Raw genomic sequence first — 17,716 nt, 5'->3', positions numbered from 1 at the left:
TTTCCTTCATTTATTACGAACATCAAGATATGTGTAGCTCTAGAGACAGGCGCCGGAAACTGCAAAAATAGCACCTGATCCCTTGTTAATCGCGGTACTCTCATAATTTTATGAACCCTGTTCCAGATACGTTGAACAGCTTGACAGGAAAAAAAACGGATGTTCTACTGTTCCTGCGCTTTACAATATTGACACTCAGTATTTGAGTATCCTCGGAACTTAGCTTTATTTACCTCTACCGCCAAATGCCCGTAAATCACCCTCCAAGCTAAGTCGCTTCTTGACCCTATATGTTTTTTTTTTTTTTTTTATGAAAACCCCAAACACGAAAGGTAACAAAACCTATAGTACTTAGTACCGTACATGGGTTGAAGGAGAAGTATAGGGAGAGGGGGGATGCCGGAAACTTTGCTCTAGAGACTAAACATGGGTTTCACCACTTCAAGCCTCCAATAAGTAAAGTGGTGGTATTTCACCGGTTGATGAAAGTCATCTACCACATGAAAACTTCTAAACATCTGGGTTTCATCTAAACTGTGCCATGTTCTGGGATTCTGTACTGGTGGTGTGTATAAGTCAAATAATTTCCAGTATATTTCTGAAACTTTTAGTTTTGTTCCCATATCTAGACCTCCTACCGATAGTTGCTGAATGTATGGCCGCCGTAACCTAGTGGTCAGGCGCGCGGGTGCATAAGTACACGTGCATTGAGTGACCGGGGTTCAAACCCGTGATTGCTGAATACGGTGCTGTTTCTTGTATTCTGTCTATATTGTAAAACTCCTCTGACTGTTTGGTCGTCCCGGAGTATAAACAGAATTTTTTTTTTTTTTTTATTTGATAATCAGTTTATAAAAGGGTGGTGTTGTTTCTGTGTATACTCAACTCCTAGCAACTTAATAAACCTCCCTATGTGGGATAGCGTAGGTATCTGGAAAAACTTTTGTTCTGTAGGACTTTGTCAACAAAAATTGTCTCAGGGTTGATGTTCAAGTCTTTGAGAAGTCCAATCGTGTTTGGTTTATGGCAGGTCGGATAACAGATGTTTGCCGATTACTTATTTTTCTGTTATTCTTGGACAGGATGATGAGGCTATCGATGCTGGGAGCGTTTAGTTTACCGTAAATGAGCTTAGAGAGGGTAGTTATGTTTCGAGTTGCGATGATTTGCTTCCAAGGGGTCATTCCATGCAGAAAATGTAGTATACCCCCTAGAGAGAGTAAGGGGATGTCCTGAAGCCCTATTGAGGGATCGAAGAAGCCAATACTCAATCCCCAACAACTGCCACAAGTACGTTGGAGGGGCAGAGGACCAGATTTCCGATGCGTAGAGAGCCACTGGTACTACACAAGATCGGATAGTTCCCTAGGCAGATTCAATATTAACGCAGACGGTGTGGATTGTGACTAGCGATTCAGTTATGCTCGCTTCCAGATCAGCATTAATGATGAAGGCCGCCGTAGCCTAGTGGTCAGGCGCGCTGGTGCATAAATACACCTGTCTTGAGTGACGGGGGTTCAAGCCCGTGACTACTGAATACGGTATTGTTTCTTGTATTCTATCTATCTTGTGAAATCCTCTGACCGTTTGGTCGTCCCGGATTAAAACAGAAAATTTATTTATTTATAATTATATCTGTCCTGAAGTTTAGATCTTTCTTATAATTTGTATGTGCAAATAAAAAGTTATATTATAACTACATAACCTCCTACATAAAAAAAAATATATATATTTTTTTTTATATTTCAAGCATCATGTAGAGGAATATGCTTTTTGATGCCTCTGAGGTTTGCTTTATGTTTTTATTTTATTTCTAATAAGACTCGGAATTGTGAATCAACAACCAAAAATAGCTCACTCTGCCAGCTGTCGATTCGCCCCAGTTGACAGGCCCAGACGCGGAGGTGATAAAGCTCTTCAAAGGATTGTATCCTGGAGAAAACGTAAAATGCGAAATATATTTATCTAAGCACCAAAATCAGACACAGATAACAAAACTGACCAGTTTACAATACTAGTTGGCGCCTGGGCACAACTAACTGAACAAAAAAAAAAAAAAAAAAAACTGTGTGTGTGTGCCAAGCAGGCATAGTGGAAGGATCCTGTATTGACCGTGCGAATGCCGCAGGTGATGAATCTACATGAATATACGCCTTGGAGATATGAATAGTTCCATTACCAAATCTTGTCTCGGCATGAGTTGTGGCATCAGATGATATTTAAAACCATTTGAATTCGATAGAGCCGGAATCACTCTGTTCTTGAGCGAGACATGACAGCTGTTACAAGCCGACATTTGACTTGCATCCTAATTTGGAAATGCTGTTTGAAGAAGAGCGTGATCTCGAGCTGCTACAATCTTCACATCTTTCTTGAACCAAACACACTGAACCGAAAACGTTTACCTAGAATCAGGGCCGACCCGAGATATATTTGCGCCCCGGTGAGGAGGAATTCCTTTTCACCCCTTCGAGATATAAAAAATTTAAGAAGGTGTTTTTATTGAGTTAATATTTTTATTTTTGCTAGAAAAAAGTTAAAAGACAAATGTAAACACAATAAAAGACAACTATAATATTCTATAATGTTTTAATTGTCATATTAAAATATTAACAATAAAAAGATTAAAAAGAGTCAATTTTTTATAAAAACATTTATCAAAATACTAGCAGCAGGTTACAGTTACGCTAGCCTTTAATTTATATAATTCATCTCTGAGGGCTGTGACAGAAAATTTTCGGTTAGTATGGTATTCATGGGTTCTCTCTCCATGTTCGCTAAACTTTTTGAAAGGCGGAGGGCTTTTCCAACGGATGCATACCACGTGGCTGCTGCATTTTTGGCCATTTACTGCACAGTGGGAAAGGGCCTCCACATCCTGCGGGAACTCTCCCGCTTTTTTTTTTTTATTTTTTTATGTGAACCCCAAACACGAGAGGTATTAGAACCTATAGTACTTAGTACTGTGCTTGGTTTGGAGGTTGGGAAGACGAAAGAAGATATTTGTTGACATTGGACTTGAACTTCTGTAGATTGTAATTTTCAGGAAATACGTATGAAGGAAGGTTGTTCCAGAAAACGGCAGATGAATGAATAAATGAGGAAGATGAAAAGTTGGTTCTGTGGGTTTGAAGTTGGACAGTAAATGGATGTTGTCTGGTGGGGGCACGTGTTCGGACTGTTTGAAAGAGAAAGCGGGAATTATAGAAGCCAATTCAGAAGAACAGTGCCCATGGAAGTATCTGTAGAAGAGGCATGCAGCAGAAACAGTACGGCTATGAGACAGCGAGTGGAGAGACTCTTTTAGAGATGAATCATTAATTAACCTAACTGCCCTCTTCTGAATGGAATCAAGAATCCTGAGAGAGGTTTTGGGGGCACCACCCCAGATGTGGGAACAATATTCCATGGTAGGGTGGATTTGCGATTTATACAGAGTGAACAGCTCTTTGGAAGAAAAGTAACGCCGAGAGCGAAAGAGAAAACCAAGTTTTTTAGATGCAGAGGAAGCAATATTTGTAATGTGCTTATGCCAAGAGAGATTAGAAGTCAGGGTAATCCCCAAAAGAGATATATCATTTTGCCTAGAAATCGGAGTGTCACTAAAGATAATCATAGGAGCAGAAGAATCCTTTTTGCGAGATATAAGACAAGACTGAGTTTTAGAAGGGTTGAAATCAACTAAGTTGTCTTTGCCCCACTGGAGAATTACCTGAAGATCGGCATTTAAGGAATTGGTAGCAGATTTTCGAGAAGATGAAGCTGATTGAGTAGGACAAGGTTTCTCAAAATGGAAAATTCAATGCAATATGCTATCATCGGCAAAACTATGGATAGGATTTCCAGTCAATGGAAGAAGGTCATTGATATACAAGAGTAAAAGAGTGGGGGAAAGAACTGAGCCTTGGGGGACACCGGCATTAGTGGAGAAGTTAGAAGACAGAGAGCCATCTACCATCACCCTCAGTGAGCGATCAGAGAGAAAACTGGATAACCAATTACTAAAAACAGTTGGCAAACCATAAGATGGAAACTTGTTTAGAAGACCTTTATGCCAAACACGATCAAAAGCCTTTGAGATGTCAAGAGCCACTACTTGTGTTTCACCAAACCTTTCCATTGAATTAGTCCATAAATAGGTAACATAAGACAGAATATCACCAGTGGATCGACACTGACGGAATCCATACTGGCGATCGTAGATCAGACGGAAGGTTTCTAGGTAGTTTAAGAGTTGGCGGTTAATTGATTTCTCCATTACTTTAGAAAGAGTAGAAGTAATTGCAATGGGACGATAATTGGATGGGAGGGATTTGCCACCCTTTTTAGGAACTGGCTGGATATGAGCAAATTTCCAAGCAGAAGGAAAAACACCTTTGGAATAAGAAAGTGAAAAAAGGCGGCAAAGAATAGGAGTAAGTTCAGGAACACAGGTTTTGAAAACAAGTGGAAAAATACCATCAGGACCTGGAGCTTTTTTAGCATCAAGATTCGTCAAATTCCTTCTGATATCCTTTTGACGGAAGACCACAGAAGACATTGAATGGAGCGTGTTGGAAATGGTGGGAGGTGTTTTACCAAGATCATTAATACATGAGCTGGAAGAAAAATGGGATGCTAGCAGGTCAGCTTTATCCTTGGCTGAAGTGACAACAGAACCATCTGGTTTGGACAGAGGTGGGAGCAGAGATGGGCAAAAGTTGCGGCCAATAGCTTTGGCAAGAGACCAGAATGCTCGGCTACCATTAGGTCAAGAAGCAAGTTTTCCACTCTTAGCCTTTTCAAACTCTAGTTTGGACTGATTAATAACTGCTTTAGAATTGTTGCGAGCTTTGGTGTAGGCAGAAAATGAAACTGAAGAATTAGAAACAAGCCAATTATGATATGCAACATCCTTCTCTTGGACAACCTTAGCACATTTATTGGAAAACCAAGGTTTAGATAAAGGACGAGACTTTAAAGTGGAGTGTGGGATAAAGGAGTCCATTCCTGCAAGAATAATTTCACTGACACGATCTGAGCAAACGTTGACATCAGAAGTTTTGAAACAGTAATCCGACCAAGGAAAAGAAGAAAAGAAGTCTCGCAGGTCATCCCATTTTGCATTCTTGTAATGCCAAACAACACGAGGTTGGGAATAGCCATGAGATAAAGGTTCCATTGGAGAAGAGACAATCACCAAGTTGTGATCTGAAGTGCCTAAAGGACCTCTCACTTCGATCGTGTTCTTAGAAGGGTTGCTTGTGAGAAAAAAAATCAAGCGTATTGGCTGTATGATTAGGATTGTCCGGTATTCTTGTAGGTAAATGAAGAATCTGTGCTAGGTCATGATTAATTGCAAAAGCCTCAGCATCTCGACCAGCTGGGTCGGTGTGACTAGAAAACGGAAGCCAGCTGGAGTTGTGAACATTAAAATCACCAAGGAAAATTACCTCACAGTTAGGAAAGTTGGACTGGAGAAAGTCAAGTTGCAAAGAGAGCAAGTCAAAGAGCTCCAAGTGATTAGTGGAGTTGGGGGAACGGTAGAGGCAACAGATGAATTTGACACAATGAGGTAGAGAGATTTTAAGCCAGAGAAGATCAAAGAGAGGAGATTCCAAATGGCCAAGTCTCTGACAGGGAATATCAGAACGGACATATGCACAAGTACCACCTTTGAGGCGAAAGGAATCATACAGCGAATAATTTGGGCATTTGAGATGAGCAGTAGTTGAATCAACCGATAACTGAGATTCTGTCAGAAAAAGTACATGGGGCTTGGCAGACTGCAAGTGGAAATGGACATCGTTGAGATTAGAATCGAGACCACGTATATTTGTGAAATGAATTAGGAAGTCCTTGGGAGGTTTAGATCTTGTGGCAGATAAGCTTGCTCTATTAGTTTGACAATTCATGGTGTATTCAATAGTAAGAAAAAGTGGGTGGGACATGCTGTTTGAAGTAATGAAATTTTTGGATATGGCGTACATGTGGTAAGAATATACCCAGATCCTTGACATAATGTGGCCTCGACAATGCTCCTCGCACACACACTACTCGGACTCCATCCAGTCACTATCTGGCAGAGTAGAGGTAGCAATCTTATACACTAGCTGATCCGGAAGCCTCCTAGAGAGTTACCAATAGGTTTGGTCCTGTGTACTAACTAGCGGCCGGCCTGCGAACACCATTTTAGAGCTGTACTCTCGAAATGTAAGGAATATTGGATCTCGCCACGAGGTTCGTCATAACCTCAAAAGTCATCAATCATACTGCATGATGGAAGAGATAGGGAAGGGTTGACCGGAACTTAGCTCTAGAGACTAAACATGGGTTCCACCACTTCAAGCCTCCAATAAGCAAAGTGGTGGTATTTCACCGGTTTATGAGAGTCATCTACCACCTAGTACTGCCTGGTAACATAGATGGGCGGCGTTTCTCCATGTGGTGTGCGCGCCACACCTCGACCCCTGCTTACGTTGGTTCACACCTTGGTGGTCACCCACCATGTACTTGGGCATGGAGGTTATAGACTCCCACGTAGCAAGTACAGCTTGTCTGGCATATCTGAGAGAATGTCTGTGACAACCTCAAGGACCAAAGGCTTGATTTGTTTACGATCTTCCGTGGGCTCTGCTTCAGAATCAGAAAGAAAATACCAACCTGTATTCTGGGTATTGAGCTTAATCTCACTGCAGATGATAAGTGGGAAAAAAAAGATGTTACAGCCAACTGGTGAACATCTGGCAAACCAGGTGGAATACTTCGCCACAAGGCACAGTAACGAAAAGATTTCTCACCGAGGTAAAGTTTGCGATGACCAAAACTGCAAGATCCTGGTTCTTTCTCAGCCTTGAAACGTCCTTCTTTGTGACCGGCCACGGCTCCCTGAATGAAAAGCTGTACCAACTGGGGCTTCTCGCTACCGACCTATGCTTTTGTGGAAGTAAGGAAAACTGGTACCACCTTCTTTTTGACTGAGACTTGTACGAGGATCTCAGAGATCAATTTCGGAGAGACATTCTGAACTTCTTCCCAACCAATGTGGATCAACTAATCCAGACAATCTTTCCTCCCTGCAGGCCTTTGCATCTGGAATTTTTACCAGGCGAAAGACCATGTATGCCAATGCCAACCAAAACCAGACAAACAATTCTACAGCCTAGATTTCACACTTGTGAAGGGGAAGGCTAAATTCAAATTTTTATTTATTATTTTTTATTTTTTTTATTTATTTTTTTTCTCTATATATTTTATTTTATTTATTTTCATTTTTATTATTTTTATTTTTATTTATTTTTTATTTTTATATTATTTTTATTTTATTTATTTTCATTTTTATTATTTTTATTTTTATTTATTTTTTATTTTTATATTATTTTTATTTTTATTTATTTTTTATTTTTATATTATTTTTATTTTATTATTAATATAATTATTATCATTTTTTTGTTTTGCTCAATTTGCCACACTATCAATTTTTATTTTATTTTTATTTTTCATACATAAATATATCACTTTATTATTATAATATATTACAATGCATTGCCTTTATTATAATATATTACCTGCACGCACCACTAGCTTTTTTATTACTTTTTATTTTTTATTTTATTTTTATTTTCTTTTATTATTATTATTTTTTTTTCTTTCTCCTCTCTTGCCTCTGGAATGGGCCCCCAGAGGTTCCTGGCCCACCTGCTGACAACACCAGGTGGGTCAGAGTCTCTTTAGAGACGGTACGTGTTTTATTGGGACGCCCACCTTCCCGTGGTGTGGACGAGTACCCAGAATCATTTGTCCAGGAGACTGATGCTTCTGGGTAGCCAAGCGGCCAGAACAGAACAACAGAACACACACATAATACACACAAACCGACGTCACACACATCTGGCCCAATTGTAGTGATACTGTTCTTCACAGAGATACCAGGCGGAGTTGAACATACGTTCTAGGTGCCGCCCTTACATATACATATGTCCACATGTCCATGTTCCCCAAAATTTTCATTTTTCCCCTTTCCATGAAGCATATGTGCCCTCTCAAACCTTGGACACGCCCAATATCATATTCTTCCAAAGCTTTAGCGCCCCGGGCGACCGATCGGTCTGCCCATAGCTCGGTTCGGCCCTGCCAAGAATGTACGTTTAAACTGTGCGTGGATGCTTTCGTGTTTCTTAAAATCCTGTTACTGATCCTGCTGCTTATTATGCCACTATCTGTTAAATGGTTTGATGGAGTACTTCTGGTAGTTGGTTTTTGCTTCTTTGCTTTTTGTTTACGACTGGGCTTTCAGGACTCTTTGTCATTTTCATTTGCAGTATCAAATTCAATAACTCCTTCCAAATTCACTTCTAACATTTCTGGGGAGATGTAAGGCTCTGAAGATGCGTATGGTTCTTCTCCGGCTTCTTTGCTCAACTCCATCACACGCTGTAATTTCTACCACTGTCGAAATAGCTTAGATCTCTCCTTTGCGCTCAATGGAGGTGGCTCCGGTGGTCACATTGCACCTACACGTGCTCTATACGCCTTACGACACTCGCTACTAGTCTTCAGCATGTTGAAAAATAAATTCTTTTATGTAATTTTTTTTTATTAAATACGGTAGAAAATAACAAAAGAAATAGTATTATGCAATCAATAGGGGTACTGATTTGGTCATGCATTGCTCGTGCCAGGTACGTAGTGGTACAATGGTAGGGGAATGAATCAATTTGTGTCACATTTTTTTGTGAATTTTGTCAATCCCCGGACGCATTGCCTGTGTACGTGCGCTATGCGCCTTACAACGGACTTCCAGGGGACTTCCCCACTTTATGATTGGTTGACTGTATGATCCAATCACTTTGCGATGGACACTCTATAACAACATACCGTTCACTATGTGGTTAGTGCCGGTCATTGTGATCACGTTTATGAATTCAATTTTAATTCTATTACAGGCGATTCTAATAAGTGAAAATAGGAGGAATATTATCCACAGGATATAAAAGTAAATATATAAAGCACAGATTTACTCTTTATTACCTTTCCAATTACACCGGGCCATCAATTCCAAAATGAGGATAAAACTGAATTGTATCCAGCGGAGCATGCTCCTCTCTATTCTCTGAGTCTATAGAACAGTTTCGATAATTGCAGTGCAAGTTATTGCGGGGTCTCCTCCTTTGGATTTATTTGTCAACTATCGTGGTCTCTGCTTTCGACACAAAAAATCTTCAGAATTACTTAGTATCCAGCTAAATTTAAATGAAGATCCTAAAAAAGATAAATCCAGATGATTTAATGAGCTAATTAGTACCTGGCAGACCAGATGGGACACCACCCCACTTGTAGCTGCCACAAGAAAATTCCTGCTTGATGTGACTTCTTACTCTCTAAATTAGTTAAAACCTGGTGCTGCGTTAACTATGGAAACTTCCTTTCTGGTAACTGGACATGGCTCTCTCACTCAAAAACTTTATCAGTCTGGCTTGCATCACACTGATCTCTGCCGCTAAGGGCACAAAACGACACCATGTACTTAGAAAATTAGTGCGACGTTTTGCCGCTGGCGTTCTGTAGGACATGACGGCATGTCTTTCAGAACGCGATGGAAACGTAAACGGATGACAGAGCATAAAATGATCCATTTGTTTTCGGTGATGCTCTGTCGTTCGTTTACGTTGCCATCGCGTTCTGAAAGACATGCTGTCATGTCCTACAGAACGCCAGCGGCAAAAAGTTGTACAAATTTTCTGAGTACATGGTGTCTAATTGGTCCTTTTATGCAAACGCGCCACTTGTCCGTCGTGCGCTGTCTAGATATCAGTGCTGCCAACCGCGCTGTCGGATCATTTCAGTATTTTGCTAAAAAAAAAAAAAAAAAAAATGGAGGATTTAGATCTGAACGTTTTATAGTTGAGATTAAGGAAAAGAAAGCAATTTGGGATTCATCATCGGAGGAGTACAAAACAGAAATCTAAATGAAAGTCAATGGATTTCACCCTCTCTTTTCACTGCAATGGGCCGATACGCAAAATAGATCACGCACGGATCCATCTTCCACTCTTCAATGAGAAAAGGATACGATTTGTCCACCCGCAGAAGTTTTTTTTTTTTTTTTTTTTTCTGACGGACGACAAATGTTGCGTGCATAAAATAAACCTAGAAAACGCGAGGCAATCTGCCATCGGCTGTTGCCCGACACTAAACGCATGCATAAAAGTGGGCTTAGTCAGCCACGGAGTGAAAACGGCCTATTAAAGTTCCTCGGTTCATCGACGAGCCTTTTCCACCCGGTGTGGGGAGGACGTTGTGATATCACTGTGCTACACATGCAGACTAACTACCTGAAGAGGACAAAATGTAGGGAACTCAACAACTCACTACGAATAGGATTAACGACTAACTGAATTAGACAAATACAGATAATACAGTTATACCCAGTTATTTATTAACAAATAAAGTACAAATAAAAGTAAAAGTACAAAACCAGTAGCTTTCGGAACGCGTGTCCCTTTATCAACTGATAAGTTAATATAAAATTTGAATACATTACAAGCAAATGTGGCACGTTAATCATGCGTCATTGTTGTAACACGGACGTGTGCTGCTTTACGCCAGTGATCATCCATCAATAAAACGGTTGCTTCTAGGATGGGATGTAGACGCATGCCTTTCTGGCGATTTAATGTCTTAGGATTGTTTATTATGTTTAGTGACTCTAGCCATAGGCGGTGGCGAAAGTGTCGCGCGTGGTCCACTATCTCAAAGTCGCGCTTGGGGTCAAGATCGTGGTTGGTAGCCCAAAAATGTTCTGCGACCGCGGACTGGTCAGTTTCGGCAAGCCGGATTGCTCTGTCGTGTTCCGTGAGGCGATCCTGGAGACGTCTCGATGTCTGACCTCGATGTAACAGTTGCTACGTAGGTCAGACATCGAGACGTCTCCAGGATCGCCTCACGGAACACGACAGAGCAATCCGGCTTGCCGAAACTGACCAGTCCGCGGTCGCAGAACATTTTTGGGCTACCAATCACGATCTTGACCCCAAGCGCGACTTTGAGATAGTGGACCACGCGCGACACTTTCGCCACCGCCTATGGCTAGAGTCACTAAACATAATAAACAATCCTAAGACATTAAATCGCCAGAAAAGCATGCGTCTACATCCCATCCTAGAAGCAACCGTTTTATTGATGGATGATCACTGGCGTAAAGCAGCACACGTCCGTGCTACAACAATGACGCATGATTAACGTGCCACATTTGCTTGTAATGTATTCAAATTTTATATTAACTTATCAGTTGATAAAGGGACACGCGTTCCGAAAGCTACTGGTTTTGTACTTTTACTTTTATTTGTACTTTATTTGTTAATAAATAACTGGGTATAACTGTATTATCTGTATTTAAACTATGGACCCCAGTACTCCAGGCCTATTCGTCACTATTTGAATTAGACAACTACGGAGTTATCCGCCATCCAGAAACAACGGCGATCACGCAGGGATTCCTTGCCTGGTGCTCTTTTCTCCCAACTTTCCTCTCACACCTCTTCTCGCTTAGTGGATATACACTCTCCTAAGGGCGTCCATTATATCCCCTATACTTCTATCTGTTTTCCCCACCTTCTTGACTCAATCCCACACTCTAACTTTTTTTTTTATTTTTGCTCTATCAGAAAGCTCAGGCAACCCTGGCAGAGATCAGCCACAGAACATGTGACAGCTTGGCATACATCCTAGAGGTAGTGACAGGCAATGTGGGGTCCCACTAGAGGCCCTGAGGCTGAAAGCCAAACTACCAATCTAACCCAACACTACACTTAAATAAAAGAACATACAACTCACACCTCTGGCTTTAAAAGAGTTCTGTTACCCCACAAGAAAAACAACAGCGCAGTTATGGGAACTACCGGTAGCCCCACAACCCAAACACTAGGCCACTATGCGTTTACCACTACTCTTTCCAAAGTAATGACGAAATGCCTCAACTGCCAAATCTTAAACTATCTTGAACATTCCATCTGCTCCATGCTCGCCAATATGGAATCCTTTAGTTTATCGATCCATTGGTGATATATTAGCTTATGTTACTCATCTTTGGGCAAACCTGATGAAAAATTCTATGAAACTCAAGCAGTTGCTCATAACATTTATGTCTAGTTCGCATTTTTCATAAATGTCTTCAAAATAAGCTCTCATCTTATTGGGATGACAACTGTATTTTGCAATTGGATGGCCAGTTAACATTTTGACTGCTTAATATATTTTTTTTTTATCTTGTATATAGTTGCGAGGGCTGTTTCTTCTTTTATATGTTTTTGCGGTGAAAGTATTTAAACTACTTAGTTAATATAGCTATCTTATCACTCACAGTTTATTGCAGTTTGCCTTCATAATGAGTTGCCCTACTTTCAAACAGATAACATCGCTATGAGGTTAAACTGCCATTTGCTTGAAAGGTGAAACGCTGCTAGGACAGCCTTGTTTCACCACTTACAGTTCCATCATGAGAAAGCAGGTTGTCACGTTTATAGAATTATAGTTTAACTTCGTGTTGTTGGACATTGTTTTAATTGGAGTATGTTTTAAACAGGGAAGGTGGTTAAAGACCTCTGCTCAATCAACTCTGTTAATTTAGCGAGTCGGTTGAACAGAGGTCGTTTAAGCAGACTTCTACTCTATATATCCCAGCGAATGCCATATACTCTGTTGTCTACCATAGGGAATATACTGAGATATACTTTTATATGAGAATATAGTGACAAATATATTTTTTGGTGAATGTATTTGATATTTGTATTATTGATTTGAAATGACAAAAAAAAAAAAAAAAAAAAACCATAAATATGATAAAGCACCATCAATAGGGCATTTGGAATTAGCATCATGGCATTGTCAGAATCTCCTAATTTCAATTAAACAACACATTTCTTTACTGCCGTATAGACTAAATTAGCCGTATTCTTCTTTTCTTTTTTTTTTTCTTTTTTTTTTTTAATCACTTACCATAAACTCTTAGATCTTCCTCAGCTTTTAATGTCTGGAAGGACGGAGCTTCTGCAGACACTTCACAGGCATAAGTTCCCTCAGAATTGAGGTCCGTCTTGAAAAGAAAAACGTGACTCCTATTGCTCTTGATCAGCTAAATAAGAAATTGCTCCAATATAATAACCGATTACTATTAACAGAATATTTAAACACTTCTGAGTGCAAGTTAAAAAAGTACAGTCGTAACAACTAGATAAACTGAAGTATAATCGGATTAAATCGAAGATGTCATTTTGGTTAAGCATGTCGAATTAAATCGATGGTTTAATTTGGCTCACTATATCAAATAGAAGAATAGGATCGAATCTTTAATTGCAGTAACGCATGCATACAGTTAATCCCATTTCTAAATCGTGGTGCCAGGGATTTACAAATACATATTTAATTAACTAATTACAATGCTAATAAATAAACGCGTAAACTGTAGCGAGGGGTGGAGGAGTAGCCCTGTTTGTACGTGACATAGCACTTCAAATAATCTCGGTCGCCTACTCAGATCCAGAGTTTTATGAGGCATTACTTGTCACTTTAAAAGTCCACTCAGCACTCTTAAATATAGCAGTCGTTTACATTCCACCTGCCCCTAGTCTAGAAATGATAAATAATGTAGTAGACTGGCTTCTCAACAAATTACATGTGTCAGCCACCCATATAGTATGTGGAGATTTCAACCTTCCACCACAGCTCAATAACCTACTGGACACCATGTTAAATAAACTACAGCCATGCTCCATCTCTCTTATCAATGATCAACCTACAAGAGGTGAAAATAGACTTGACCTAATTCTGTCTTCTGGTAAATGTATAATTGATGTATCCCCCGAAATGTTCTTTCCATCCGATCATAGCCCAATTGCAATGCTCATAATGCTACCGTATGTGGACTTCAATGTCAAGGAAAAAATTAAGAGCCAGCTTGTCACTTCGCCAGCCTTTCTGGACCCAAATAAATGCTTATTTGCTGCCAGCTGTATCCCGTGGGAATGTCTACTCAAATGTGATGCCTTATTTGCAACAACTCTCTTAACCAGTTGGATCAACTCTATTACAGAATTTGCGGCTTCCAAAGTAGTAAGGATATCATCAAAGTCTAAAACCCGGTGGAACTCTAGCCTAACTGCATTGTTTAAACTAAAGCGAACTCTGCACAGAAAATGGAAACTGTCTAATGACACACAAAATAGAATTAACTACTTGAGGGCCAGAGCAATATTTAATAGGGAAAAATCTAGAGCAATCAATCGCTATATGAAAGACACACTTGACAGGGGAAAACTACCTCGTTGCACACGGAAAAGTGACACAAATCAGGGGCTTGACAAAGAAGCGTGGATGGAACACATCAGCAGATTCTCCAGCATATATCATGAGTCTCAAGTCAGGGAGTTTAAGTGGTATCAATTAGTTGACAATGAGATGAAGTCTGTTCTTATCACTAAAGAAGCACTAATACAGAGTATTAACTCCCTCAGGCCAACTAACACAGCTGGAGTTGATGGAGTCCCCCACTTCATGGTAAAGTGTCTCAGCCCTTACCTAATTGAACCACTCTAAGCAATTTATAGCTCTATCCTTGCTGGCCGAGTTTTCTCTGAGAACTGGAATAAGTACGCTGTAATTCCAATGACGAAAATTACAAAGCCTAACCTTGCAGAGCACTATAGGCCAATCTACTGCATCTACCCTGTTAAAAGTACTGGAGAAAGTTCTGTTGCCAAAGTTGTCGAATCAGATACTGGCTGGGCACCCTCAACAAATTCATTATTCAATAACTGCAAGATCAACAATAACTAACCTCCTCACAGTTCAAGCCGTGATACTAAATGCTTTCCAAGCCAGAAAGGAAATTGCAATAATTTATGCCGATATAAAAGCAGCCTTCGATAGTCTGGATATACATGCCTTACTTCAACTGCTCCAACACGCCTTCCAAATATAAGGAAATTTGCTGAAGTTCCTACAGGCTCTACTTACTTGTCGGTCCATTTATTACCGCACAGATAGTGAGATCCTCCAACGCCAACTCCATGCAGGAGTTCCACAGGGTGGAGTTTTATCTGGACTCCTCTTTACCGCCATGATGATCCCGTTCTGCAACGGTAGGGATGATGTATGCACTTATGCAGACGATATTAAGATCCTAATACCCATCCAACCGTCCATGAACAATAGGGCATTGTGTGAGCAGACTAATTATAAGCTTCTGAACTTATTCATGTACTTAGACAAATTTGGCTTGGCCCTAAATCCGCAGAAGACTGTAATCATGGTGTACTCTCTCAAAAAATCGCCTACGCTCGTACACCCGAAACTTAATGGCAAACCTATCCCTGTTGTTGACGCATAGAGATCTGGGAGTAACATTTGATACGAAACTTACGTTCAAGTCTCATATTGACCTGGTTGTAAAGAAAATGAACTACTTACATTGGGCAACAAAACAGCACCTCTTGCACGTGAAACAGACTGCAACAACCGCACGATATTTAAGAACCACAGTGTATTCGGCCATTTTGTATGGCGCCGAATTGAGGGCGTCAGCCACCCCTACGCGCATTAGGAGAATATATGCGAGTGAATTCTGGCTGCTGAAGTGGGCAAACCATAAGCACCATCTCCCTCAACAGTTAAGGACCACGCAGCTCTCTGAACAACTTAAACTGCAGCGTTTACCAGACATCACTGCCTGGAAACGATTAATTACTACAATCAAAATGATGACTGGCACGATATCATCACCATGCTTCTGGAAGCTTTGTGAGTGGCACATCCCGCCATCTGCATTAAGAGGCACAAAATCCTTGAGAATGAAGACCAACAGACTGAAGATGGCTGACAGGTTTATACCCGCCAGTACGTTAGAATCAATTCAGTGCCTAACACGTATCGGAATTGACCTACTAAGGCTCATAGAAGATCTGAAATATAGGAAACAAAGCGCAGTGTGGCTCGCTGAGGCTACTGTTGCCTAGTAGTTGTGTGAATTTCTGTCAAGAACTGTGTGTACGCAATTGAATAATGTATATCTCGCACAAGTTAATACGTGGATGTGATGTTAAGATGAACTTTTGTATTACAATTGCCAGGACTCTAGACAGAAATGTAGTGAAGAGTAATGTAGTTTAAATGTCATCTTTTCGTGTATATTTAACCTTTCTTGTATATTTTAGACATTCTTTTATTCACATTTTATGGTAATCCCCTGGCATTTTCTGCCGTGAAGGGAATTTGTCACTTACCAATGTTCAGCTATATTTTAAATTTGGTAGGACAAATAAAGATTTATTTAATTTGATATACAGTAGTTAAATGCTATGAATGGTATATTTTCAAGTAACCTTATGAGATAGTTTCAACTGACACACAATGACCAAAGTAGTGGGTTTACTAAAGAAAAAAAATTTAAAAAAACACGCACTTAACTAAAAAAAAATTTTCATTTAATAAAATTAAATTAACTTTCTTGTTGTCGTGACAGAGATTTTGACATCTTTTAAGAGACACTATCGTTTTGACATCTCTGTTAGAATTTAACACAAAGACTCACATCCTTTAACAGAAATCGTCAATAACTGACGTTTTTGCTTTACTTATTTTAGATTTTGAAGTTTTATTATTCATCACTAAGGCTATTTAACATCTATCGTGGTAATTTCTTATGGCCTTATATCTACTTTATTATTAACTAATCTTCAGTCGCATCTGCCAAAATGCAAGTCATCACTGAGGGTCATAAATAATCTGAGCAGGAGATGAGCTATGTAGATTATACACGCTGCACAGTGATACAGTAGTGACAAATTATATCCCTAATTACTCCAATTCTCACTATCAGTATATTAAGGCAATTATCACATAAATAAAACATTCTACACTTTCTTAAAAACTGGTAATTACCTTTTTAAATGTAATTGCAAAAAGGTTGATAACTCATTTCGTGAATCAATGATAAAGTATAATTTAACTAATTAGCAACGAATCCAGATTTTAAAAAAAATGTCCTGAAACTAGTGTAATTTGTTTATTTAAATCATACTCTGACTGTGCGATTATAGTCTGGTCATAACACTGAAATGATTTTAGAATTTTCTGTGATTATTTTTCTGAAAAATTAATATACAGTACTACGAAAATTTACCGAAAACTTCTTTATCAGTCACTGTTAAAACTTCGCTCAATAAAAATTGGCATTATGAAAAGATCATAAATAAAAGTTAATTTTAAGACGATTTATATGTAATTAGAATATGTTGCTTCGCGATGAGATGAGAAGGGATTGGAACTTATTCACTCCCTCTAGTCTTAAAGGATATGAACTGTTTGTTGTAGGTGTATCAGCAATTCAGGTCATATTTCACCGTACGCTATGTCTGTAAACTGCGTGTGTTGTGTGCCCAATTTGCCTGTTTGCTGGAGGAAAAACGCGAGTTTCCGGAAGGAAAGACCCATGGTACCTCTCCTGAAACAAACTAACTCCGCCACATTGTGAAAAACGCCCATTAAAATTCCTCGCGTCATTGACGACTCTTTATCTAGTTGTAATCACATCGACAAGTTCTACAGCACTCTTTCGGTTGCTGCTGTAGAACTTGTCTAACTTTATAATAGTTGAGGTATTATGACAATACGTAGTTATTTTTTTGAGTGGCTTTGCCTAACAGTGTTTATTTTAGCTTTATATTTATTCTTCATTTTTGTT

The 17,716-nt window shown here is 39.5% G+C and overlaps 1 protein-coding gene across 1 annotated transcript in view; it reads right to left on the bottom strand.

Moving 5' to 3' along the window:
- The window catches only part of LOC150091119 (uncharacterized), a 994,562-nt gene that overhangs the window by 186,560 nt on the left and 790,286 nt on the right, over positions 1-17,716 (bottom strand). Inside the window, exon 4 of the mRNA XM_090382033.1 lies at positions 12,976-13,111. Coding sequence (XP_090238159.1) covers positions 12,976-13,111 — 136 coding nt within the window. The remainder of the gene's footprint in view (positions 1-12,975; positions 13,112-17,716) is intronic.

Source organism: Mastigoproctus giganteus, chromosome 1, assembly GCF_048544385.1.
Source record: "Mastigoproctus giganteus isolate SK-2022 chromosome 1, ASM4854438v1, whole genome shotgun sequence".
NCBI lineage: Eukaryota > Metazoa > Arthropoda > Arachnida > Uropygi > Thelyphonidae > Mastigoproctus > Mastigoproctus giganteus.
This window is presented reverse-complemented; position numbering and strand designations above follow the sequence as displayed.